The 27,527-nt window shown below is 54.1% G+C and overlaps 1 protein-coding gene across 2 annotated transcripts in view; it reads left to right on the top strand.

The window, feature by feature from the left end:
* Nucleotides 1–20,664, top strand: part of SLC7A5 (solute carrier family 7 member 5) — a 32,307-nt gene extending 11,643 nt beyond the window's left edge. Inside the window, exons 2-10 of one of the 2 annotated variants that reach the window (XM_049864293.1) lie at nucleotides 2,009–2,134; nucleotides 9,733–9,838; nucleotides 10,890–10,934; nucleotides 12,360–12,483; nucleotides 12,842–12,945; nucleotides 13,412–13,508; nucleotides 14,328–14,477; nucleotides 16,262–16,439; nucleotides 17,721–20,664. In XM_049864293.1, coding sequence (XP_049720250.1) covers nucleotides 2,009–2,134; nucleotides 9,733–9,838; nucleotides 10,890–10,934; nucleotides 12,360–12,483; nucleotides 12,842–12,945; nucleotides 13,412–13,508; nucleotides 14,328–14,477; nucleotides 16,262–16,439; nucleotides 17,721–17,776 — 986 coding nt within the window. In that variant the 3' untranslated portion in view covers nucleotides 17,777–20,664. The other variant, XM_049864292.1, reaches the window with a different exon arrangement.
* The last annotated feature ends 6,863 nt before the right edge of the window (nucleotides 20,665–27,527 follow it).

Below are 27,527 nucleotides of genomic sequence, written 5' to 3'. Positions count from 1 at the left end.
GCATAAGCACAGGGTGGCAGGGAGGGCACCCCACGCATATCCGGCACATGCCAGATAGTGGTCAACAGCTCACTCTTTGGGCAGAAGCCACCACCCGTAGCCTGAGCCCATATCCCGGGGTGAATACTCCACCATGACTGATCTCAAGCAGCCACCTTGAGGTCGTCAAGCAGAGCTGGGAGAGGGTGGAGGCTCAAAACATACTGTCCAGCGTAGACACAGAGAACCTCAGATAGGAGTGAGGGGGAGAAAATCATTAGGAAGCAAAGCAATGTGTTGAGTGTTCCTTGCCTTGAACTGACTCAGCTGCAACGGGCAACTGGTTATCCGTTGTCTTGGCTTCAGTGTAGAATACTTACGGATGCGTGTAAGCAGTGCCCATGTCTGACGGCTGCTCCGCACACCTGAACATCTCCATGGCCTCTCCATGCTCTGAGGCCCTCACAGGCGTCCAGGCAGGGCCCGCTCGTTGGGGAGCATGTGTTGAGCCCAGCCAGGCCCTGAGGAGGCCCCAGGTCCATCCTGACTCCTCCCCTTGCCCTGAGGAAGTTGTTTCTGATCTTCTAGTAAAGCAGCGTCAGCCTGGTTGCTGCTCCTAGGGGGTCAGGGCTGGGGGTGCCGGGGGCGGGGCTGGTGGGCTTAGGTCCAGGCTGGGTACCTGCAGCCTTCCTGGGGTCACCTATTGTCTCTCAGATCTTTAAGGCCAGAGTTATTGCCCTTGGGGGTGGCCCGTCCTGGGCTACCGGCCTGCGCTTGACTGAGCCCCTGTGGTACCAAGTCAAACCCTGGGTGCTTCTCGGGGCTGTGAAGGTCTAGCTGCCCCCTGCCTGGGCTGTTCCTAAATTCTTCCCTTTGTTCTTCGTGCTGTGTGTTTCTTGTTCTCTGCCTCCCTCGCCTATCTGGATCGCAGACCCACCCGTCCCCGAACCTCTACTGTCCAGTGGCGCTGCCCCAGATCCACTCATGGGGGTTCCAGCCAGCACTGATCTGTTCCCTAAAACTGCAGAGTCAGAACCAGAACTGGAGCACGTGCAGGATGTTTCCTTACTGCGCAGAGGCTGCCTGGGCGTCACCAGGGGCTGCTGAGGGGCTTGTGGGGTGGCATGGGTCTGCTTGTTGGAGGTCTTTGCCAGTAGGATGCGGCATGTGCTTGTCCCACATGTCTGGCTCCTGCGGAGAGAGCTCCCACCTTCAGAAAGTGTGGCAGCACAGTGGCCAAGTCTGACCAGTCACGTGATGATGTTGAGTGAGTGCAAAGGTGAACACAGTAAGCCTCCAGGTGGCAAGTTGCATTTTAACCTGAGCCTCCTGGAGATCGAGGCATGGCTCTAAGGGTGGGGACAAGTGTAAGACAGACGTAGGTATGTAGCAGGTGGGGTGGTGGGAGAGTGGAGGAAAGGTAGGGCTGTTTCCATAGTCTCTTACTAAAAAAAGCAAATAAAAACAAACCCATCACCGTCAAGTCAATTCCAAATCATAGCAGCTCCATGTGTTACAGGGTACAAGTGCCCCATAGGGTTTCCAAGGCTGTAATCTTGACAGAAGCTGATCTCCTATGGAGCCGCTGATGGGTTTGAACCACTGACCTTTCAGTTAGAGACTGAACACTTTAACCCCAGTGCCACCAGGGCTCCTTAGAGTCTCTTAAGAGGTTGAAATTCATTCATCTAAAAAATAAATTCTTTATGACAGTCAGGGAGACCTGGGATTGTAGCTCTTTTGAATGTCAAGAATGTTTGGCTTTTTCAGTCTCTGACCTTGAACCTGGAAAACCATCTAGCTCATCAAAACAAGTCGTAGGAAATCAAAAACCCTGGAGGGGCCAGTATGGGGTGGGCCTCAGACTCGGCTGGGCCCTGCCTGGAGTAGGCCCAGGGGTCCTTGAGCAGGCAGGCCAGTGGGCGGCGGGTAATTTCAGTGCCCAGCAGGCCCCTCCCTTATGTTACTGGTGCTTCCCCATGGTATGTGTCCCGTGGTCACTCATTCTGCCCTCCTCTGTGTCCCCCAGTGCTGCTCACAGCTGTGAACTGCTACAGTGTGAAGGCTGCCACCCGTGTCCAGGATGCCTTTGCAGCCGCAAAACTGCTTGCACTGGCCTTGATCATCCTGCTGGGCTTCGTGCAGATCGGGAGGGGTAAGTGCAGCCCTTGGTCCTCAAGAGCATCCAGGTGGCCTACTGGGTCCTCCTCACTCCACAGGCAGGGCCAGGGGCCAAATCATCCTGCCCCTGCTGAGACCCGAGACCCCAACATCGCCCACAAGATGTGTCCCCATCGTAAGTGGGCCACAGGCTCCCCTCTCATCCCCCATCATAAATGGGCCTTGGGGTCCCTGTGATGCTGATATCTCCCAAGACCTGTGTCCCCACCATAAATAGGTCATGGGGTGCCCGTTACCCCAACATCACCCACGACCTGTGTCCCCATTATAAATGGGCCATGGGGTCCTGATGACTCCAACATTGCCCATGGCCTATGTCCCCATCGTAAATGGGCTGTGGGGTCCCCTATGATCCCAACATTGCCCATGACGTGTGTCTCCATTATAAACAGTCTATAGCATCCGCCATGCTGTTCATTGCACAGGTCTCACATACAGTGACGACCACCTGGGTGAGGATGTAGGACGTCCCAGCACATCCTCGATGGTCGAGCAGGTCGTAGTCACACCTGCCGCTGAGGTTGCTGGAGCAAGAAGGCCCGGAATGGTCCAATCACTGTGCTTGGCCCCAGGCAGTACCCAGCAGACGGGTTAGCTTGTTACTGTGACTCCGAAACAGTCACTGAGCCTCCGCCAAGAGGAGGTAGACGGGGGTCTTGGCATCGCTGGTGGGAGGCAGGTAGTGAGTGCGTGGGGGGCGGAGCAAGGCGCTGGCACCCACCACCCTCAGCAAACGGGCTCTGCCTGCAGCGTACCCACCACTAGGCTGCCTTTGGGCTGGGAGTCCCTGCTCTGGTGGGGAAGGCTAGGGCCTGAGCTTCTCTCCATGACTCCGCCTTCTTGGCGTGAAGCTCCAGGCAGGCAGGGACCAGCATCTTCATGGAGCCCACCGTCCACGCACACCTCAGGGCCTCTGCTGTGAGTTGGCGAGTGGAAGACCATCACACGCGCAGCCATGTGTCCTCAGAGGGAGATCGTCCCAGGAATTCCGGGCTCTGTCTGCTCCCTCCAGCCCCTACTGGCTGCCGGCCATCTCACTTTGCAAGTCATGAGCAAGCCCCTGCGTTGGCGTCCACGGATCGGATCACTATGTAGCTGTGCTCGTGCAGGGGTCTCCGCGAGGGCCATGTGGGCTGAATGCACCTGGGGAAGCGGACACCACAGCTGTGCCCCAGTGGGCCATCCTTGGGGTGGGGAAGCCACAGTGCTGGTCCCTGTAGGCTGGGAAGCCAAGTGTAAATGCACCAGTGTGTGCAAAGTATCTAATGTGGCCCCTGGCAGGCACAACAGCTCCTGTGTCGTTGTCATGATCATGAGGAATGTCATGTGATCTCAAGGTCGACTGCACTCACAGCCCACCTCATTCCTTAAGGGCCTGCTTTCCAGCAGATGTCTACACGCTTTGTGATCTCAGGATCATCTGGCAGGTATTTAAAAGCCAGGGCTGGGCCCGGGATCCACCCTGGTCACCAGCAGTTCTGATCACATGGTCCTCCCGCCAGTCTCTGAGGACCTGGGCTTCAGGCTCTAGCATCTTCTCCAAAGACAAGACTTTATCTGATTCCTTGAGCATCCAGGATCTATTCAACCAGTGCCAAGTAACTTCCCCCTCACCCAGAGTTCAGGCCAGTTGGATCAGATGGCAGGTTTTCATGGGCAGAGAAGAATTCCTCCCTGGGCCTACAAAACTGCCCCACTGGGGAATGTCATTTGAACGAAGACTTGTGTGTGAAGGTATTTGTTTGGCTGGTCTGATGAGATGAAAGACAGACAGAGCATTCAGGAGGGGCCTGATTTCTGTAAAAACAAATTTCTGTAGAGATAGCACAGAGCTTTTGTTCCACGTGAATACAAAATATGTTTATAATTCTGTTTGCTGCTAAAAACATCCGCCTACCGTGCTCCCCCACGCAGTGCCTTTCTGGACTCCGGGACACAGTGCTATGTCAGCAGAATTGCTGGCTCTTTTCGTCTTCAGAGACATGCTTCTTGTTCCTAGATGAAGGCATTCACTTCCAGAGGACACATTGTTGAAATGTTGGCTTCTTTCTCTACAACAGTTGTCTAACTCTGTTTCCCCCTTGGGCAGCCTGCCTTGCTCTGAGTGAGTGCTAGAAGCACCAGAATCCTCGGGCACGGTAGACTGTGCCTGGTTGTGCTCTGGTCGATGGGTTGGCAGGGGCTGCTCCATGTCTGCAGACCTGTGGCCTTGCTGATTGGCCTGCATGCCCCTCCCCCTCCTTTTACCTTGAGTGCCCTGCTCTATCTGGGCCTGTAACCATGTGCCCCTGGTACACTGAGAGGGCCTGGGCCATGGAGCCCAGCGGGCCCAGGTTCCAGCCTGGCCCTGCTATCATCAGCCCTGGGGCCTCAGGCAGCTCACGCAGCCACTCTTTACCTTGGTGTCTTCAATGTTGAGTGAAGGCCATGAGCCCTCCCCGGGTGACTGAGCAGCCATTCACCCCACTGCGCCCAGAACATGACAATGACAGGAAGGCTGAGGTGGCCCTGCCGTCCCTGAGCAAGCCACAGTGCAAGACATGGAACAACAAATGACAAGCAGAGCTGCCCATGGGGCTGGTGTGAGAGGTGGACAGGGCTCCAGGCCAGGCCAGGGAGGACCCCGTAGAGGAGGCTGCTCTCGCTGGGGTCCGAGGGCAAGGAGGATCTCTAGATGGAGAGCATGGAGAGCTGTTGTGGGTGGAGAAGCTGGCTGTGCAAAGGCTGTGGGGTGTTTAAGGATCTCTGCCAGTGGAGCTAGGCTGTGGGGAGCGTGGAGGCAGGTGCGTGGGTCCAGAGTCCTGTGCGGGATCTGAACTTAATCCCAGCATTTCAGGAGGGGAGATCATGCTCACATTGGCATTTGTCGACTGGCTGACCATCTCACCAAGTGGGGGGGGGGAGCGGGGGGGTGGACAAGCTGGTAGAACAAGGGGCTGAGCATCAGCGTGTGGTAGAGGTGGAGCTGGTGCCCCTGAGTGAGGCAAAACCACAGCACGGACAAGTGCCCCACCTCTCTACCCCATCAGAGGATGTGTCCTGGCTGCTCTTCCCCTGCCCTTGTCTCCTTTCGTCCAGTGGCCCCTCACCTATGGCATCCAGAGAGCCATAGCCCCAGGGTCAAGCTGGAGCGTGGGTGGCGAGAAGCTTCTGCTCTGTGCCCAGTGGCCCTGGCCAGGTCCCTCCCGGAAGACAAGACAATGGGACTATTGTGCTTTTGTCAGGCCATGACGTGTCCAGTGAGAGTACACCCTTCTGTTTCCTCAAGCAGTTACAGAGTAGACTGGACAGTGTGCAGTTAAAAGGCTTCCCTCCCACACGGCATCACTCAGCATTACTCCTGGCCAGGGAAGGAGACGTGCCCTTGTGCTGTGTGTGCAGGGAGGAGGCAGCCCAGTCAGTGTGGGCTGCGTCTGTGCCCTTGGCTGTTGAAGGTCACATACCCACATGGCCCCGAACAGTCCTCGGCCTCTGAGCCTCCATGGATGGCTGGTACTGGCCTGCTGAGCTACTTTTATGTGAGTGCCAATGCCCAAGACATGCTGTGCAACCAGCCACCGTGGCCTGGCTCCTATTGGCCGCACACCATGGCCCTGTCTACATACTACCCCTCTGCGATAGCAACCAAAGGTCCACAGTGCTTCTTACACCATAAGACCCTGGATGAGTGTGTAACAGACACCCAGGCCTTGGCCTGAAAACGCACGGTTCGTAAGTTAACACCTCCTGCTCTCTTTCTTTTTTATTTTGAAATCATTTTTGATTTACAGAAAAGTTGCAAAAATACTTCCTAGCTAATTCATAATTAAAAAGTCCTTGCCATCTCCATATCTGGAGCAATTTCATTGTTTTTTTTTTTGTTGTTTTTGTTTTTTCCAGATGTATATTTATTTTTATAATAATAGAAGGAATACTCTGTAGAAAGCAAGTGGAAAGTAATTTAATTTCATCAAAGACCTCTGCCTCACCCTCATTCTTTTATATCTGCACAGCCCTGTAACCTCTCTGGTCATTTTCTGATAGTGATTTGCAGTCTCCACATAGTCTCACCTTAGAATTAACAGGTCCAGTGCAACGAAATGCAGGAAACTCCAAACTTTATCTCAAATTGAAGCTTCTCACCTGCTCCCCTCACTCCTCTTGCTAAAGGAGGCTTCCAATTCTTGCAGGCTGGAGGCAGGAAGACAGAGGAGAGAATGGGGGCAGGAAGCGTCTTTTTGACTGGAACTCTTCTGATCTGGCGTTGGGGCTCTCTGGGCTGGGTGGATTAATATTTCTCTTGATGTCTTGAACTCTTTTTATGTTTTAGAGTCCATCTTTTTTTTTTTTAATAATTTTTATTGAGCTTTAAGTGAACGTTTACAAATCAAGTCAGTCTGTCACATGTAAGCATATATACACCTTACTCCATACTCCCACTTACTCTCCCCCTAATGAGTCAGCCCTTCCAGTCTCTCCTTTTGTGACAATTTTGCCAGTTTCTAACCCTCTCTACGCTCCCATCTCCCCTCCAGACAGGAGATGCCAACACAGTCTCAAGCGTCCACCTGATACAAGTAGCTCACTCTTCATCAGCATCTCTCTCCTACCCATTGTCCAGTCCCTTCCATGTCTGATGAGTTGTCTTCGGGAATGGTTCCTGTCCTGGGCCAACAGAAGGTTTGGGAACCATGACCGCCAGGATAGAGTCCATCTTTTAATTCTTCAATCATTTTTTGAAATATTGTGTTTTAGGTGAAAGTTTACATAGCAAATTATATTTCCATATAGCAATCTATACAAATTGTTCCATGACCTTGATTACACCTTTCACAATGTGTCAACATTCTATTTCCATTCTGTTTGTTCTGTTTCCATTAATTTAGCTTCCCTGTCCCTTCTTAGCTTCTGCTCTTTGTTTTAGGGTAAATGTTGACCATTTGGTCTCATAATAGCTGATTATTTAAGAGAGCACAGTACTCACAGGTGATATTGTTTATTGTATAAACCAAGAATCTATTGTTTGGGTAAAAGGTGATTGCTGGGAGTGGCTTCAGTTCCAAGTTCAAAGGGTATCTTAGAGTCTAGGGGGTTCCTCTAGTCTATCCATCCAGTAAGCCTGCTTTTTTTAGGAATTTGAGTTTTTTTCTAAATTTGTCTCCCTTTCTATCCAGGACCTTATACCGTGTCACTGTTCAGAATGGTTGGTAGTAGTAGCCAGGCACCATCTAGTTCTTCTGGTCTCAGGCTAGGTGAGGCCGTGATTCATGTGGGCTATTAGCCCTGTGGACTAATTTCTTCTTTGAGCCTTTGGTTTCCGTTACTCTGTTTTGTGCCAGACGAGTAGAGACCAATAGTTGTATCTTCTGCTCTCTTTTAAGTCTCAAATCTCACAGTTGGCAGAAGCATTGAGCCATGCTCCTAGGTGGTCCTCTTTCTACCACACATGTTCACACGAGCACAGACTTGTGAGGTCAGGTTCATGTTTGAGGTAGACGCCAGTGCTAACAGCTACACTGACATCTGCCTCCCAGAGCGTGGGATAGGGACTGCAATTTGAGTCATAAACAACTGGAGACAGAAGATTAGACCTCAGTGGGGAAGTGGGACAGACTAGTGAGAAAATGACAGATTCCAAACACACCTGTATGACTTATAAGGAACCTTTGTCCTGAAAGACCTCTGATGTTCCAGAAGTGATTGTGAGAAACTGGCCCAGCCCTGCACCCCCTTAGGGGGTCCTAAGCTTTGGAGATAGGGGTAGCGAAAGCAGTCTCAGGCCAGCTCCTGACACTTGGCGCACTCGCAGTGTTCCTAGAGGATGTGTAACCTTGTGTGGTGGGGAGCAGGCTGTCCACCCCTCCTCCAAGAAGTGCATGATGGGTCAGGGGAGCGGCTGTGAGGTAGGGACTGACTTGTGCCCCCTAGAGCCAGACCCTGGCCCTGAGACAGCAACACCCACTTGTTTTCTTCCTGGGTCGGCTTACTTGCTGGTGGCAGGCGGGCTCCCCCGGGCCACTCCCTCCCCTGCCCCTCACCTCCACCCCCCCCCCCCGCCCGCTCCCTGCGGAAGTGTCTTGAGCCCAGCTCTCGGTGCTGCTGGGCCCACCGCTCCCACAGGGTCACGTCCAGCCTGCTGACTACCCTGTGACCGGGTGCTGCACTGGGCTCCAGGACAGATCACATGCAGGGCAGCAGGGGATGCCAGCAGGCCCCAGGCCCCTTCCCTCATCAGGAGACACTGGCCTTGCCAGGCAGGGGGTGGAGGTGGATGACCCCAGGGAACCCACATCTGAACCCTTGAGCAGAGGATCAAAGGCCCAAGCCAACCCGTGCATTCGGAGCTCATAAACAAGCTCAGGGCAACACTGCGCCTGCCCGGAATGCTGCGAGGAGCCTGGCCGAGCCATAGGAGCCGGCATCCGCAGGAGCACCCTCCCTCCACCCTCATCCTAGTCCTGTTCAGGGCTCATCGAGCACCTGAGGGATATCCAGTCACCTTCCTGGTGCAGGCGACAGTGTCTGGATAAACTGACAGTGCATTCTCACCCTATTCTGTCCCCAGTTGACCAAGGCTATAACCCTTGCTGGGAAGATGCACACCCTGTGTCCCAGTGTGGGAGCTGACTCAAGGTCCCCCTCTTGACGGGTCACCAGGTGACCTGCGGACCGAGTGGCTGCAGTGAGCTGCCCAGAGGCAGCATGCAGCAGAAAGAATGCCGCCCTTTACTCAGATGCGGTTCATTGCATGCTTCCCATACCAGGGAGGGCTCTCAGGCCGTGGGGTTATCCAGGGCCTCCAGCCTCCTGTCCAGGAGTATGCTCTGAGCCCTGCCCCCCTGACCAGGAACAAGGCTGACATCATTTAGTAGGAGCACAGGATGCAGACCCAGGCTCGTCCACCTGACCCCGTTCTCTACGGAGCCTGGGGCTGGTACACCCCTTGCCCCTGGCCTTGAACCACCAGCAAAACCAGACATGCCGTGTGCCTGCGGCCAGGTCTTACAGGCCATTCCGTCAGATGTTCCCCCTGCGTTCAAACCAAAACCCGCTGCCATCAAGTTGATTCCGACTCATAGTGCACCCCAAAGGGCTTCCAAGGCTGTAAATCTCTACAGAAGCAGACTGCCACATCTTTCTCCTGTGGAACTGCTGGTGGTTTCAAATCGCGACCTTTTGGTAGCAGTCAGTTGCTTTAACCGCTGCGCCACCAGGGCTCAGTTCCCCTGTGTTCAGGAACCCTAAACATGACTGGGCCCTGGCCCCACTGTGTAGATGGACAAATACGCTCAGACAGTTGAGGGATTGTCCCCAGTGGAATCTGAGCCAGAGGCCGAAGCTGCCTCCCAAGTCACGGTCAGAAGCATGCAGAGCTCTGTGCCAGAGTGTTCCCAGCCCCAGGACATATCTGGGAAACGCTTGGGTCCTGAGAGCCAGCAGGTGCCTTTAATTTGTTGCAATGAAAAAACCTTCACCCCAACATTTTTGTTTGTTACTGTATTTTGCTTCAGGAACATTCCAGAACTTGTAGCATGACCTCCATGTAGAACTGTCTAATCCAGCATTCCATTCTGTTTGTTTGGTCTTTGCCAGGTGGTGTGTCAAATCTGGACCCCAAGTTTTCATTTGAAGGCACCAATTTGGACGTAGGGAACATCGTGCTAGCATTATACAGCGGCCTCTTTGCATATGGAGGATGGTAGGTTCCAGAATGTCTGGGTCCTTGACCCTGGGACACCCAAGCCATGAGTGTCCAAAAATCCTGACTCTCTTCGGCATCCACAGCCGTTTAGGAGAGTGGATGGTAGACTTCTCATGGTGTCACTCTGAGTCACAAGGATGCCAAAAAAAGGGCAAGTAGCATCCTTTGCCACTGTTTTCAGCTCTGTGGCTCGACCACTCAGAAGATGGCTCTGTAGATAAATCTTCATCTTCGTTGATAGGCAAACAGCATTTGGGCTTAGAAAGCAGAGACCAATAGTTCCAAACCTCCAGCCCATCAGAGGAGGTATGGAAGCAGGGAGACCTGTCTGCAGCTTCCCTCTGCCACCTTCCATCTCTCTGGGTCCCTGACCACGTGGCCCCTGCTCTCAGGCCAGGCTGTACAGGGCAGAGCGAGAGAGCATAGGGAGAAGGCAGGTCAGGTGGTAGAGAGGGGCACCGAGAACACGCATGGGGCCCTAAGTGTGCAAGCTGGATCATCCGTTTTTTGAATGGCCTCTGCCAAATCTGCTCTGGAGTCAGGTTCACTTGCTCCTTAGTCCCTTTGGCTGCCCTTTGAGTTTCCTTCCCCTGGAGTCTCCATCCCCCAGATATGTGGAAACCAAAGCCCTGAACTTCAGCACTCGCCATGGCTTGTGAGCCATACATACAGCAGTATGTGAGGGTGGAGGGAAGGATGGGGTGAGTCCTGGCTCAGGCTGGGCTCTGCATCCGCCTCAGAGGCGGTGCTGGCTGCAACTGCAGGAGAACAGAGGTGAGGAGGAGGGGCACAACTGCCCCAGCTTGGCCGGGCACAGTTTTCCTGTGGGGCTGTGCTATTCTGCAGGCAGGACTGTCGCTCTCCTAGTAGATGCCCTCTCCCTGGCTGCTGACCAAGGATGAGGGCCCCAGCAAGGAGGTGCTCAGGGGCTTCTTCCCTCCAGACCCAGAGCAACCAGGAGGGTCCCCAATGAACTCTGTATTCCTTTTTTTTTTTCTTTCATGATCATGGGAGGAGAAGTATCTAAACTCTGTTCTTTAAATTACAGGAATTACTTGAATTTTGTCACAGAAGAGATGATAAATCCCTACAGGTACATGCATGAATGCAGACATTTCATTATGTTAGTGTGTGAGAGAGAAGCTTATTTCTATCGAGAAACTGGTGTCTGAGGTCAGCCCAGCCTCTAGCAAAGGCAGTTTTGAACCCCTTCTGAGAAGGGGGTTGGGGCTAGAAGAATACTGGAGAGGGAGCTGGTTTCTGGGCCCAAAGGGGCCACAGGGTGGCTTTGACCTTGGGCAATCGTGAAGGCCTCTTGAGTTCTCTCAGAATGGGCAGCACGCTCCCCGCCAAGTGCCCACACGAGGCCCAGAAACTTACAGCACACCAGGATGGGAACCCTCAAGCCTTCTCTTTCTGGGTGTGTGTGTGCTCAGAAAGGGAGGTACAGCTCCCTGGGGCTACCAGCATGGTGACGTGTCAGGATGGTGACCTGGGACACAGACGGGGAGCGCTTCTTTGGTTATAGAGGCAGTCTCAGCCAGCTGTAGCCTTGAAGCAGGCACTTGCCTTGAGAACCAGAGGCTGGGTCTGCTGTGGTCATGCCGCTTTCCAAGTCACCACTGGCTTGACGTCTTCCTCCTGCAAGGACCTGAGTGACCCCACCTCAGGGTCCTGGTTAGAAGGCTCTCAGATTCCACCCAGCTCAGGAGGGCAGGTCCAAGGCATGCAGACCACTGCACCAGCACCCTGCCTGTGGCAGACATTGTTAATCAATTGCGGAGCTCCAGCATAAGCCACAATTGCCTTGGAATCCCCCTTAAAGCAAGTGAGGCAGCTGTTGCCAACAAAAGTGCTACCCGCCACAAAACTCACTCTGTGCTTTCTGGTCAGGGGCATTAGCCCCGAAGGGAGCTGTCTGTCCATAACTTTGACCCCAAAACTTGTTTATCTGCTGTGAATGCTCCTCCCACATGGCTGTACACTCCTGCAGTTTGCTCGAGTCTGTTTTGGGTAAGAGGCATTAGGGATGTCCAAGGAAAAACAGATGAACCCTACTGCCCACTTAGGAGGGACTGGGTCATTTTCTTCAGTTTCTCCAATATGGTAGATCAGTCCCTCAAAGAACCTCAGTAAAATTAGGATAAGGTGGGTGCTTGGGAAGCGAGACCATCTTTACAGAAATTCCTTTGTTCTCCCTGCTCATAGACTTTCCGAAGCATGCCCCCTCCATGCAGGACGGGTGTGGAGGGGTGCTGAGTGGGGCAAACGTGGGCCTCTGCCATACAGGGAGGGTGCAGAGTAGGGCTGAGTGGGTGCCCTTGGAAACCTCAGCACTGTGCAGTCCTCACAGTCCCCAGCAGGAGCCCTGTGTTACAGACTCAAGCTGAGGCAGCCAGTCGCGCTCCTAGCCTGGGTTTGCCACACCCGAGAGGTGAAGCTCTGGGGCAGCCTGCCAAGCATTGGGGACCTCCGTCCTAGGCTGTGATCTGACAATGTGTACCTCGGTTCCTTCCAGAAACCTGCCCCTGGCCATCATCATCTCCCTGCCCATCGTCACCCTGGTATACGTGCTCACAAACCTGGCCTACTTCACCACCTTGTCCACGGAGCAGATGCTGGTATCTGAGGCCGTGGCTGTGGTAAGACACTACCCTGTGACAGGGATGTGGGGTTAGGGAGACAGCTCCTGTCCTAGCAGGAGGCGGTGGGGCATTGAAATTGGTCTCGGCTGGAAAGGGCTGCGGCAGTAAAGCCCAGGAGGCGGCCCCAGCCCTAGCTGCAGGGAGCTGCCTGCCAGGGAACGTTCAGAATCCCCAGTGCCCCTGCAGCCCAGCTGGTTCTAAGTGGGCACCTCGGGGAGGAGGCAGAAGAGAGATCTTGCTCTGAGGTCCAGGAATGAGGCCCATGGCCACTTGGTATCCCACAGCCTTCTGCGCATCCTGTCAGAGCCTCAAGCCGGGAGGTCTCAACTCAGTGTCCCTGTGTGTGTCTCCTTAGGACTTTGGGAACTACCACCTGGGGGTCATGGCCTGGATCATTCCTGTCTTCGTGGGCCTGTCATGCTTCGGCTCTGTCAACGGGTCCCTTTTCACGTCCTCAAGGTGAGTGTGCCAGGCAGGCAATTCCAGGTCACGGCACCCGGTGGCATGGGCTAAAAGGTTCTGCTCTGTTACAGTGAGCAGCATGGCACTGTTACAAAGTCTTGCTAACAGGTGTAGATGGAGGAAGGGGGACCTTTGCTCACACTACTACCCAGAGAGGCACAGTTTCTGCATCCCCCTTTAGAGTGGTGTAAAGAGCTGCCACTCTTAACCCTCCCCAGCGCTGAGAAATGGGGTGAAAAAGAACCTGGAGTTTCCTCCTCGCTAATCAAATCAGCGAGGACACCGAGGGCTGGTAGCAGGGAGGTGGCAGGGAGCCAAGTTTCTTACTCTGGCCAGCTCAAGCACTCGTGAGCAGCCCTCAACCCCACCTTGCTGCCTTCCTCAGGCATCTACTGGCCTTGGTACCTGGGGGTATGTGGCAGTGTTCTTCCCAAGGCTGACTGCTGTTCCACTGTGTCCACAGGCTCTTCTTTGTAGGGTCCAGGGAGGGCCACCTGCCCTCCATCCTCTCCATGATCCACCCTCGGCACCTGACCCCTCTGCCGTCACTTGTATTCACGGTAAGCCACCGCCCAGCCCACCACCCTCCATTCCCAGAGGTGAGCAAGCGAATTAAAATGGTGGGTTCTGGGGGTCTCCCTGGAAGGAGGCTGCTTGCCCAGATGCTCAGTGAGGCGCCTGGAGGCTTGGCCCAGAGTGCAAGTCGGGCTGCAGATCAGAGGCGGATGCCAAAACTGCACCACAGAGGCTTTCCACGTATCGTGCACACACTACTGTGTGTCATCGAGCACCCGAGAGTGCTAGACTTAAAAAAAAAAGTTTTTTAATTCCAAAAATCATACATACTAGTTATAAAAATTCAAATAATATGGAAGTGTGTAAAGTGAAACCACCCGGCTTCCTGAGGTAACTGCAGTTTGTAGAACTTGGCTTGCCGAGTGTCTTTCTGGACCTTTGTGGGTGTGTTTACAGGTGTGCAGGCGCATGCTCACACGGGCCCATGGTGTTGGTTTTTTAATGGGATCACATTATACATGTTTTTCTTCAGCTTGCCTTATATCTTTCCATGTCAGGCTGTACAATGATACTGGTTCTCTGTTGCCTGTAATAACAAATTACTTCAGTCACTGACACCAGCCCACATGGGGGCTTACTTACCCTCTGGGGGTTTACCTGCCCACATGGGGGCTCACCTGCCCCCCAAGGGCTTACTGCCTACATGGGGGTTTACTGCCCACCTAGGGTCTCACCTGCCTGCTCAGGGGCTCAGCTGCCCACATGGGGGCTTACCTGCCCAGGGGTTCACCCACCCGTATGGGGGCCCACCTGGGACTCACCGCCACATGGGGACTCACCCACCCTGGCCTCTCTGCTTTCAGTGCGCCATGACCCTGCTGTACGCCTTTTCCAAAGACATCTTCTCCGTCATCAACTTCTTCAGCTTCTTCAACTGGCTGTGTGTGGCCCTGGCCATCATTGGGATGATGTGGCTACGTTACAAGAAGCCCGAGCTGGAGCGTCCTATCAAGGTGAGGGCACCAGGCGGGCAGCCAGGTGGGCAGCAGCCCTGAGGGCTCACAGCGCGACCACAGCATGCTTCTTTCCGAGCCTCAGCTCCCACCATGAAAGCCAGGGATGGTTTGGCTTCCCCCAAGGGTCCTGGTGCAGACTGAGCAAGATGGCTGGATGCACATGCTTTAGGCCAGATGTGGAAGGCTGCTGGGCTAGTGGGTTCAGTCCACACCCTTTATCTAGAACCTCTTGAGGGCCAAGCATGACCAGAAGGCCCTGCCCTCCTAGCGCATACAATGCCGCAAGGGAAAGAACACCGAACAACATCAGGTAGAAGGTGCTGGGCTGGGGGGAGGCAGACGGGTGCGGTGCTGACTAGGGTGTCCAGGGTTGGTGCCTGGGGAAGTGCCTTGAGAAGGTGGTCTGTGGTGGGGGGCTGGTGAGGCTGTGGGGGTTGGAGCATGGGGCCAAGCTCTGGGGACTGGCCGTGCTCAAGTATAGCGGCGGGTTTGGAGTGCAGGATCCTCCTCCGCTTTGAAAGCCAATCTCTCCATGTGTCAGGAGAAACCTTGTGAAGGTGGAGCACCCCTGATGTCGTTAACTCCATGCTGGGGGATAGCTTACCATGGGGGACTTTGTCTCCAGAAAGGGGGCCCAGACGAAGCTGTGCTGCTGGAGGGGCTCAGCTGAGTCAGGTCCCCAGAATCCAATGCGAGGAGAGCCTGGAGCTGCCATGGGGCATCTGCCCCCTGGGCCAGGCGGCCCGCTGTCTGCGCTGACCGCCTGCAGCCCTTGCTCAGCCTGCGTCCCAGGGCTGTCGCCTTCTGTGGCCAGGCGGCCTAGCAACAGCACGCAATGACTGTGCTGCAGGGAGGCCCCCCACCCCAGCATCCAGCTCCTCATGTGGCGGAGCCCGCCAGGGTAGCCGCTCCCAGTCTGCTGTTTTCAGGACACACTACCCCTCAGCCACAGGCTGGGGTGCCTGCTCACTGCAGGGGTGAGGTCTGCCCAGCAGCACAGGCACTGCTTCTCCTAGGGATGGCCATAGGTGGCTTGTGGCGGCATTCCCAGCTTATGATGTGGTCACCTGCCACCATCCCCAGAGACACCCTGGCTGTTTGCATTCCTCGTCCACACCCAGCTTTTAAGCTGTGGGTTATTAGATGCCAGGCACCGTGGGCCAACTGAGGGTGAGCCGTGAGCAAGACACTCTGTTCTCAGAGAGCCAGGACGGGGGGGGGTACACTGAAGCCCGATTCAAATCAGGTCCAGGAAGCCTGCTGGGTCCCTTGAGGACAGCGGTTCTGCGGCTGGCAGGGCCGATGGCCCTCAGAGAGATAGGGATGGTCCCCTTGGGCCATGTGGGGCTGGTGAGGTGTCCTGGGGAGGCCAGTCAGTAGGAGGTGACAGCTGTGCAGGGGGGACATGGAGAGGCTACTCCCCAAGGGCACGAGGATAGGGTGAGGCGAGGCGGCCTCAGGGCAGCAGGCAGAGTGTTCTGGACTCAGGGACAAATGGGATGAGGAGGCGGAGGAAAGGAGTTGGCGATTGCCGCCACCTTAGGGGACACTGAGCTGGGCACACTGGTAAAATCTGGGAATGGGTAAGGGTGATGAGTGAACAACATGATGAACATAGTGTTACTGAATTGTACATGGGAAAATTCTTGAAATGGTGTATGTTTTGTTGTCTGTATACTTACCACAATAAAAAAAAACTTACAAAAAAAGAAATAGCTGCCCTGTCCCCGCCACCCCTGCTCACTGCACTGGGCTGACCCCTGTTATCTCTGCATCCCTAGGTGAACCTGGCCCTGCCCATCTTCTTCACCCTGGCCTGCCTCTTCCTCATTGCTGTCTCCTTCTGGAAAACCCCTGTGGAGTGCGCAATCGGCTTCGTCATCATTCTCAGTGGCCTCCCTGTCTACTTCATCGGGGTCTGGTGGAAAAACAAGCCCAAGTGGCTCCTCCAGGGCATCTGTGAGTACCTGACCCCCCGGGCCACAGGGGGCACAGCCTGCCGCAGCAACCCTCAGACCCAGCTTTGGGCAGGACCTCAGACCCCCACGCCCCTGTACCAGGGGTACACATGAGTCTTGCTGGGGGACGGCGGAAGGTTATGGTTGCTCCGTGTGCCTGTCGGTGATGCTGGCCTTGTGTTTCAGGGATAAGTCTCCCCGCATGGGCCTGGCTAATCTCAGAACAAAGGATTCCAGAAAACCAGGCTGCTTCAGCCAAGTAGCGGCTTCCCGCCACCTGCCCCGGCTCACACATCCACCTGACCCTGAAAAGCAGGGAGGTGGAAAGGAAGCTTGTATGGCTTTCTATGCGTGGCACCAGCAGAGAGCTGTCCAGCCAGCTTCAGGCCATGTGCTGGCTAGGCTGTAGACAGGCTGCAGAAAGGGTCACTTATGCCCAGGCCTTAACCCAGGCCCATGTGAACAGGGGGGTCCTGAATTTCCAGGTGGCAGTGGTGACAGGGTGAGAGGCACTCTGTGTTCCCCTGAGACCAAGCCACAGTCAGTCGTGGGGGAACCTTGGCTCCAGCCATAGGCTGTAGGGTCACGCTCATCACTCTCAGACACACACCAAGAGCCTGAAGCAGAAATCAATCCTCCGTCCTGAGCCAGACTCTCTGCCCCAAGGTATGATGGGGAACCTGCATGGGTGACTCACCACAGGGTGTCTGCTAACAGGGCCATGCTTCCCCCAAGACCTGGGCACCTGCCAGATGGTGGCCCAGGAGTGCGGGCTGGCGGGAAGGGCCACCAAAGAGGCCTTCTGCCCAGGCTGACTTTGCTAGAGAACTCGAAGCCCAGAAGGCACCCTTCTTGGGTCTTGTATGATCACGAGTTCTGAAGCCAGGGTAAGGGATGGCCCGGACGCCTACCTTTTCCAAATTCCTCAGTTACTCCTGCCAGGGTGACTTAGAAAGTCACGGGAGAACTTCTCTGCATCTAGCCTCATGCTGCAGACAGGTGCCCCACAGAGGCGCCTTTTGTTTGGCCTCCCCTGTGTGCAAACCTCTCTTAAAGGCACAAGTCAGGACGTTCCACCTAAACGCCTGACTCCTGACTTCTCTTACAACTTTGGAGCGGCAGCATCTCTGAGGTAGCAAGAGCTGGGTTGAGTGGGGCAGGTGAGGGAGGGACAGGTAAGGGAAGAACAGGTGAGCCCCAGCTCATGACGCCTATCACCTGCCAGCCTTGGTGTGTTTGATTTGTGGGCCCCTGAGCTAACTCAGTCTTTTATCTCCCACAGTTTCCACCACTGTCCTTTGCCAGAAGCTCATGGAAGTGGTCCCCCAGGAGACATAGCCACAAGGGCAGAGGTGCTGCAGGAGAGAAAACACACAAATGTCATTTCAAACACCCCACCCCCTTGAAAAGCTACTGAGTCCCCAACGCCCAGGCAGTGCAGCTAAGAGCTGCCACCCACAAAACACCCACCACCTCCCCCCTCCAAGCCAGCAGCTGGTGCTGCTGTGAAGAACTGGTACGAAGGAGATCCCAGATGACAAGCCATCAGTGCCCAGGGCACGAGGAACAGACTGTTGAATGAGGACAGGCCAGTGCTCTGATGGTGCAGTGGGTGGGAGGGGGACACACACTATTTATTATGTTGGGTGCTGCTTCCTCCCCACCTTCATTTATTTATATTATTTTTTTAACTTAAGTTTTGGGTCAAGTAGAAGCCACTAAGATGATTATTTTTTAAAAAGAAATGGCCGAAGGCGAGGTGGGAAGAGGAAGAGCCATCTTGGCCCCAACGCCACCACAGTGCACTGCACTTCTGGAAGGGACCAGGTTCTGGTTCTAGTGCCAGGCCCCCAGGAGAGGAGGATTCTGAGAACCAAACACTCCAGCCCCAGAACGTTCCAGAACTACTGAAACTTGGACCTTACTTCCTCACATGCAGACTTGTACTGTAGGGACTGCGGCCAGCCCCCTATGGGGGCTCAGCTCAGTATATGTGTTGTTTTCCTCATTTTTTATTGTTATAAAGGGAGCGACAGTTAGTTAAAACTCACCCCCAGGGCCCCTCTCTTTGCCTTACAGACCTGAGGTAGAGCCATCACCCTAAAAAAGAAAAATATCTGTGAAACACTAGCCCATCTTAGAGTGCTTGTAGAACAGAAGGTTTGGGTTCTGTCTGACACTAGCCCCAGCACCATGGAAAGATCCGGAAGCCACACCTGGTGTTGACTGCAGGCCTGGAGCAGAGGTTACGCTGCCCCCACCTGGGACCCTCTGGACTCTGCACACCCACACCTGGAGCGAAGGCACAGCGCTGCAGAACCGGCAGCCTCCTGGCGCTCTCCACCCACTCTAAGGGATCTGCATCCAGGACTGTTTAGACAAAACCCTGCTCTGGGAATCTTTTAGAGATGGACGGAGACAGGAAAGGCAGACAAGCTGTGGCCAGGATCCTAGTGGGCTGCTCAGCCCAGCTCTACAATGGGACTCCTAGTGGGCAGTGCAGTGTCCCCTCCTGGGGTCCCGCTCTGAAGCACTGGCCACCATAGCTCCAGCCGACTGCACAGCAGCCCCACTCTGGCCAAGGGGCCATTCCATGTGTGCTGGTCACTTGCACATCTGTCCCGTGTCAATTCCCATTGACTGGAGGAAGGCAGCCCATGTCCCACCTCTGAGCCTGGTGCAAAGGCTGCTCGCCTGCAGTCAGGCTCAGCCCCCTCTCTAGATGAGGCTGCACTGGGGGCCTGGCCAGCGGGTTTGTCCCTGGCAGACTCCTGGCTGTGACAATGTCCAGGGGACCAATTTGGAGGGCAAATGCTCTCTAAGACCAGATGACCAGAATTTCAGCAATATGCAAAGTAGACTGCAGACCCTGGCTGAGTGTAACTGCTTAGGCTTCTGCCGGTGACACCCCTGGGAGAGCAGGCTGAGCTGCATCCTCCGACTGCTGCCTAATGTTGCCATGTGGGACACAACTGCCTGTCTGGAAGCTGCTGCCCACCTGGACTTGGGGACCACACTGATGGGCCCAGCACCACCTGGTGAGCAGTGTGAGGAGGGGGCGACGGGAACTGCTTATCCCACTGCTGAGTCAGCACAAGACACCTCGTAACCCAGCTGCGGTTAATACCAGTCCTTCTGCTGCCGGCTGAGACCCATGTGCTGGAGGGAGTCGAAGGACCTGCTACCGATGGTAACCAGGTCCCCCACGAGGCCCTTTGCTTGGCCCCAGCGGCTCAGCCCCCCTAGTGGCCCCTCACTGGGCTTGCTGGACATGTTTGCAAACCACCCAACCTGGATCCCATCCCTTCATACACAGGTGGGCAAAGCGAAGCCCAGATATCAGAGAGCATGCGTCCCAGTTTAATGAGTGAGACCCCGGCTGGCAGCCCCCCGCACTGTGCAGAGTACCCGCCGTTGAGAAGGGTGGCTGGAGGGCTCTGAGCACGGGGTACTCACCAAAACTCCAGAGGCAGCAGTTAACCCCTCCTTCCCAGCCACGGGCACCCCGCCAGGGTTGCCTTTCTGAACCAAGGCAGTAGCAGGTGGACTGGCCTGAGAGGACCCAGGCATCCTCTGAGGTCTGCTGGCTGTGCGGCTCTTCCTGGCCTCTGGGCCTGGGTCCCCATTCTGGAAGGTGGGGTTTGCTGGGGGCGGGGGGATGTTTTCCATGGTGCTGAATCAAGCCCTTGGCCCTTGACTCCCCCACCTCTGACGAGCTGGGACCCTGGGGGAGGGGGAGGCCAGGCCATGGAGGCTGCTGAGACTACTTTTTCTGACCTCTACTGACATGTGTCCCGAGGGTTCACGTTCGTGGGTTTTAAGTATTTTTTGTTAAAAGAAGCAAAGCCTGGTGTAACAAGCAGCTGTCCAGCGTGTTGCTGTATTCTTTTGCCCTAACATCTTACTAATTTAAAGCTGCCACAGCACACCACGTTATTTATTCCCACAGTCAGTGCTGGTCTCCTGTCCCTGAGAGGTGCACCCTGTGTTTGCATTCCCGCCTGTTTCCAGCTTGGTCGTGCCCACCACATGTCGTGGACTGACCAGAACGTGACGTTCTTTTGCCGTGTTAATGACGTGTGTGGCTGCAGTGTGTCTTCATTCTTGTGTTAATGGCTAACCTATCTGTTACACTGGTTTGGGGTGGAGGGTTCTGGTTTGGTTTGGTTTTTTTGTGCGTGGGCGTTTTTTGTTTTTAAAGAAAATATGAATTACAAGTCTTGCTAGTGGTCTTTTGTGTTCTTTACTTGAGTGCCAAATTCTGGGCATCAGAATGTTCCTTGGGGATCCTCCCTGGGATGGGAGGGGGAGCCTGGTTGTGCTCCTTGGCCTGTGAGCCCCTGAGGCCTGCCTCATTCATTCACGTGTGCACTCATTCACCGACACTGCGCGTGGAGGGCCACAGTGTCAGACCTGGGGCAGAGGCCAAGCCAGGCAGACAGTTAACAACAGAGTGAGTATGTTGGCAGCCGGGAGCGAGAACAGCAAGGTCCACCTAGTAGAAGAAAGGGCCCCAGGAGACTGGGGAGAGTGGTCCAGGCTGAGGAGCAGCAGGTGCAGAGGCCCTGGGGTGGAGGGTAACTCTTGAGGCCCCCAGTGACACAGACTTGGGGAGAAAAGTCACTGTGCTACGAGGTGCAGTGTGAGGTGGACTGCCTGGGCCCGAACACCAGGAAGTAAGGAAGGGGGCTATTCCCAGTTCTGGGTCGGGGTGAGGAAAAGGTACATCTGGAGGTAAGGTGGCCCAGGCCTCACTTCATCCCATGGCCCAGTGAGAGGGTCTCTGAGAGCTTGAGTGAGGGAGCAGGGCTCTTCACCAAACCCTGGCCTTTCCTCCAAACTGGGCTCACTTTGTTTGAGCAAATGCCCCTTTGTATGTTGCTGTTTGAGGCCAGGCAGGACCTGGCTATGCCAGGATAGGAAGGGCATTGCAGGCAGGAGCAGAAGGGGCAAAGCTGGAGGAGAAGGTGGGAGCCCTTGTAGGCCAGTGCAGAGGGAGCCATTAGCCAGGCTTGGTGCAGGGGTGTGACTGCTTGTAGCCAGCTATACCAGCTTCCAGACTTCACAAAGGAGAGGCCAGTGAGCACCAGACACCAGGGAGCTGCCACCGCTTGAGACCACGGGTCCCCAGCATCAGAGTCTTAGTAAGCTCCAAAGCAGGTGAGCTGGTGGTTCCCAGCCTAGCAGCGCCCCCACCTGCCCAAATAAGCACATGGAGGAGGAGCTCTCACCCTCTCCCTGGCAAGCAGGCTGGGGTGGTGGCTCGAAGGTGGGAGATGGTGGTGGCTAAACCGAAGTGGGCAGGACCGCCAAGCTCCTTCTTTAGGGCACTTTGTGAGCTTTGCTAAGGGGCAGGCAGGCCCATCCGGAGCTGAAGCTCTGGAGGCGGGTCCTAGAATCTGCATGTGGAACAAAGCTCCCAGGGGCTTTAGATACAACACCCGCATGCAAACATGCAGACACACACACACCCCGTGCATCAGGATTCAAATCTGCATGTGGAACAAACTTCCCAGGGGCTTTAGATCTGTCACACACATGTACACACACAGCTGAGTCAGGATTCAAATATAGTTTAATAACGGCAGAAGCAGCAGTGGTTAAAGGGATTAACTGTTAACCAAAAGGTCAGCAGTTCGAAACCACCAGAGGCTCCTCGGGAGAAAGATGTGGCAGTCTGCCTCCACAGAGATTAATAGCCTTGGAAACCCTGTGGGGTTGCTATGAATCGGAATAGACTCAATGGCAGTGGGTTGGCTGAAAACTTAAAACTTACAAGGCTGTTCACAGCAAATACAAATTTCTGGATGACTCACGCCCTCCTCACTCCCTACCTTGATGGATAATTGGGATTTGGCTGCATTACAAAGGAGGCAAAATTTGCAAAGTCCCTCCCAATGTTTGGAGATGGTTGGCTGCTTTCAGTGGCCTTGGGCAAATACATTCCTTTTGTAAAAAGTCTGTTGGGACAGGCTTGTTAAGACAGAGAAGAGAACTGAGGTGGTGCGGCCTGCAGGCAGTCCTACTTTGGTCTCGACTGGCCCTAAGCCACTGGCCACTGGCTCTAGACTCCAGCCTTCCCCACCCATCTTGGTGACACCAGCATTGCCAGGGACCCGTGCACCCCCACCCCCACACACGGGGGTCTGTCAGGGTGGGGCCGGGCATTGCACAGCAGGCCCAGTGTGGTGGCGGCCCAGGCCTGGGTGCTCTTGTTCTTCTTCAAACCCGACGGGCTCCCAGGCAGCACCTGCATCGCTGACAGACCCCCTGACTTCCTGAGCCTCCGTGTGAATGTCCCAGTGAGCTCCTTTGTGCTCCTTGGTGACAAGGTAGTTTTACCCGGGCCCTGTGCTCCTGGGAAAGTGAAGGTTAAGAAACCCCTACCCTTCGTGTTCCAGAAACGGCTGATTGCAAAGAACCACCTCCCCCATATGACCTAGATATAACTAAAGGGTATCCCCTTTTCCCTGAACAAGGCCAGGCACAGACCCTCCTCGTTCCCTTCCACCTCGTAAATGATTAGGGGAACCGCTTGTGGCCCTTGACGATCAGGCAGAACAAAACGTCTGTTGACCAAACTGATTCTGAGCACTTGGTGCCACCTGCCCAGCGAGACCAAAGAGCCAGGACCTGGGGGCTGGCCTTGTTCTTTCTGTATATCCCTCAATATTAACGAAGGATTTCCAAATACTACACACAGGGGGCCCAGAACACAGTTGAGGACAAGGCAGTTCACGTTCTCGAGGCTCACAGTCTGGAAGGAGCAGGCCTGGGATGCCAAGACAGCTATGCAGGGCAGTTGGTGTGGCTGGAAGAGAGCTGGTTGCCGGGGTTAGTCAGTGTTTCAGTGGTGTTCACTGCCAAGGCCCAAACACAATTGTTAGAGGAGAATGAAAGTGAGGAGAGGAAAGAGCCCAGGACAGGCCTGAGAACGAGGCCCTCTCTTATGGCTGGAGTTTTGGGGGTGCAGGGGCCATCTTGCCCTCATGGAGCCAGCAAGAAGGGTTGCAGCAGCCAGAGGAGGAGCAACATGGGGCCTTGCAGCCTTGGTCTGAGCCCTGATCTAACCGCACCTGAAGCCCGAGGCTACTCCTGACCTATCAAGGTACACAAGCCAACACTAATAAAGTGCATAGCTGCATGCTCACCACCAGCCTAAGACGCAGAACAGGATCGATCCCTTTGAAAACCACTCAGCCTCTCCCCAACTGTATCCTCCTCTCTCCCCTCAGAGGAGACCATTTGCTGAATTCCGTCTTAATAGCCCCTCACTTCTTTTTATAGTTTAACTCCTCAATCAGAATTTCTGAGGGCAGGGCCCTGGACTTGCATTTAAACAAGCGTCCGTGGTCACCCGTGGGGCAACAGGTTTGGTTTTGTGTTTTGGTCCAAACTGGAGACAGTGAACTGACACGTGGCAGCCAGTGAGGGGGATGATGGTATTATACCCATCCCAGAAAAGAGAAAAAACAGGGCTCTGAGAGGCCCTTCACCTGCCCAGAGGTGGGATTGAGTCCACTCTACTATGAGACAAAATGGTAGGAAGCACGGCGTGAGGACCACAAACTTCTGCCCAGGAACCTCCCCATCTGGAGGACCACCTGGCCCTCTGGCCCCGTATTATTAGACCTTCTACCCCAGTCCGTATTCGTTCTGCCCCAAGCCCATGTCCAAGCCACCTGGTCCATCTCCAGTGAAAGCAGCACCCAAAGTCGCTTTTCTGTGACTTCCAGGCTGTCTGAGGCCAGTGGTCTCCCTTGGGGCCCAGGCACCCTTTGCCCTGCCAGGAAACCCTTCTAAGTTCGTTTTGTTCACCTGATCATACCAAGAAGGCCCCGCGGCCCTTTCTCCTCTCAGGCTCTGGTTCCAACAAGACCCAGTGTTTCCCTGCCAGCCAGAGGGTAATTAAATCCCACAAGTAGGGACTCAACCGTAGGATTATCGCCAAAGCCTCACACGCTCACACAGAGTGAGTCTCTTCTAATCTCCCTGAGGTCGGATCCTCTCTGAGTCAGAAAGCGTGAGGGAGAGTGCCGGAAGCTAGTTGGAGAGGGGCACGCCACCCCAGACCTCCCCTGGGCAGGGCTCTGACCCCTTCCAATGAGGGCCCTGTGACCCCAAAGTCAGGGCCTCAGTGTCAGGCCTTGACCCACCCCTTTAGTCACAACACTTCCAGTGCTCTGACAAGGAGCCTGGGCTGCCCTCAAGGCAGCTCTGCCCTTTGGATGGATGCCTCGGACTTGAGAAACACCCATCCGGAGGCACACAAGGGCAGCAGTTAATCCTTGCCTTTTTCCTGAACCTCTCAGAGATGCCTCCTAATCCCTCAACAGGTCCAGACCGGTGGCTGAGAAAGAGGCACGTGGGCCATCCCAGGGTGCGGAGAGCCTGGCCTGGGCCCCCTCCCAGGTTACACACCGAGCGCTCCCCATCCACCTTGATGAAAGTTTCATCAAGTTCACGTGGCTGCCCAATTTACTGTGCCGATTTCACTCACTAATGAAGGTTTTTCACATGTTTCCAAGGGCGACACTTGTTTCCTTCTGGGCAGCACTACTCACCTGACCCCCTCCCCATCCCCTTGGCTGCTGTGATTTTTTTTCTTTTAGTTGTGATAGAATACGCATAACACTGGTAAAGTAGAGGGTCAATGAAAAAGAGGAAGGCACCAGAGAAACGGATTGACACGGTGGCTGCAACAATGGGCTCAAACAAGGCAATGATTGTGAGGATGGAGCAAGACCAGGCAGTGTTTCATTCTGTTGTACATATAGTCGGTATGAGTCCGAACCGACTCCATGGTACCTAACAACAATAATCTATGATGCAAATGGACCCCTCTAGCCATTTCCGGAGTGTACAATGAATTCCGTGGCATTAAGCACATTCATAAGGCTGTGTAACCATGGCCACCGTTTCAAGATTTTTTTACTATCCTTTTTTTCAAGCAGAAACTCTGTACCCATTGAGCAATACCTCCCCACTATGCTATGACATTTCCCTCCCAACTTCTGCCTCTCACAGGAAACAGCCCAGGCCTGGGCTGTTCTCAAAGGACATCATGTGGAAACAGGGAACCAGACTTCTTCCATGGAAGCTCCAGCCCCCAGCAAAAGCTACTCCCATTTTATTTCTGGACTTGGCTTAGTTCCCTTAGCGGGGCCAGAAATTCCTAGGGAGGATATGAAGGTGAGTTGTTTTGCTCGGTAGCGCCTGGGCCACACTCCTCCACTCTCGGGCCCCTGTTGTGCTGCCACTGTTACCCGGCCCCCTCCGTTGACATGGAGACACTATGCTGTGGCCTTGATTTACTCAATTTCTTATTGAACTTCTGCTGCGCACTGGACCCTATGGGAACTTGTAACCCATTGCTGTCGAGTCAATTTCAATTCACAGAGACCTGATAGGACAGGGTAGAACTGCCTTACAGAATTTCCAAGGTTGTAATCTTTTTTTTTTTTTAATCTTTATGGAAGCAGATTGCCACATCTTTCTCCCTCGGAACAAGTGGCCGGTAGGTTCAAACTGCTAACTTTTTGGTTAGCAGCTGAGTCAAAATAGAGCCATTTCCCACCCTCCCGGAGCTTCCTGTCCGGCTGGGGAGCCAGATGTTTACCCAATAACCCGACATTCCAAATGTAATGAGTGCTCAGGGGTTGGAATTGGCACCACCCGATTGTTGAGGCTGCTTAGTATGCTTTTCTGGGTGTCTCGGAAATCTCTGGCGAATCAGTAGGAGGCTGGTTAAAGAGGCTGTGGTTGATCCGCACCATGGAATACGACGAAGCCATAAAAAGGAACCAAGGGATGAAAATGTGCTAAAATTGACTGCGGTGACACAACTCTGTGAATTTACTAAAAGTCAGTGTGTTGTACACTTTAAATGGGTGAATGGCATCTTAGTTGTCTAGTGCTGCTATACCAGAAATACCACAAGAGGATGGTTTTACCAAACAGAAGTTTATTTTCTCCCAGTTTAGGAGGCTAGAAATCCGAATTCAGAGCTCTAGCTCTGGGGGAATGCTTTCTCTGTCGGCTCTGGAGGAAGGCCCTTTGTCTCTTCAGCTTCTGCTTCCTGTTCCCCTGTCTCTGCTTCTTAGCTTGCTTGTTTAATCTCTTTTATATCTCAAAAGAGACTGACTCAAGAGACACCCTCCACTAATCCTGACTCATTAACATAACAAAGAACCCATTCCCAAATGGGATTATAACCACAGGCGTAGAGGTTAGGATTTACCAAACATATTTTTGGGGGACACTAATCCAATCCGTAACAGATGGTATGTGACTCTTAAATAAAGCTGTTATCAAAAAATAAAAATATTTTTTAAAAAGGCGACGGAGGATGAGCACTGTATGAAGGAGGTACACTGCTAACATACAACGCACCTCCATTTTTTAAGAAAAAAGGGGAAAAGGACATTCAGATGTATCTGCCTGTGTGAGTAGAACAGACCTGGGACAGTCTTTCAGAAATAGGTAACCTCAGGTACCTCCAGGTAGGGGAACTCAGGTGCCCTGGACCCTTTCGTGTTACTTTTGGATATGCCCCAGATGACTATGTCCTTTGTAACCTAGCTTTTAGAAACCAGTAGGCTGAGGCTGTTCTGCATTTTGACCAAGGTGGTGGCTCTGTGGTGTGCACAGCTGTGAAAATTCATTGAACTGTAGTGTAAGATTTCGACTTTTCACTATGCCATCTTTTTTTTTTAATTAACTTTTATTAAGCTTCAAGTGAACATTTACAAATCCAATCAGTCTGTCACATGTAAGTTTACATATATCTTACTCCCTTCTCCCACTTGCTCTCCCCCTATTGAGTCAGCCCTTTCAGTCTCTCGTGACAATTTTGCCAGCTTCCCTCTCTCTCTCTTCCCATCCCCCCTCCAGTCAAGAGTTGCCACCACACTCTCAAGTGTCCACCTGATCCAATTAGCTCACTCTTCATCAGCATCTCTCTCCCCCCCGCTGACCAGTCCCTTTCATGTCTGATGAGTTGTCTTCAGGGATGGTTCCTGTCCTGGGCCAACAGAAGGTCTGGGGAGCATTGCTGCCGGGATTCCTCTAGTCGCAGTCAGACCATTAA

This window comes from Elephas maximus, chromosome 21, assembly GCF_024166365.1.
Source record: "Elephas maximus indicus isolate mEleMax1 chromosome 21, mEleMax1 primary haplotype, whole genome shotgun sequence".
Lineage (NCBI taxonomy): Eukaryota > Metazoa > Chordata > Mammalia > Proboscidea > Elephantidae > Elephas > Elephas maximus.
The sequence above is the reverse complement of the archived record's forward strand: the minus strand, read 5'-3'. Positions and strand labels throughout refer to the sequence as shown.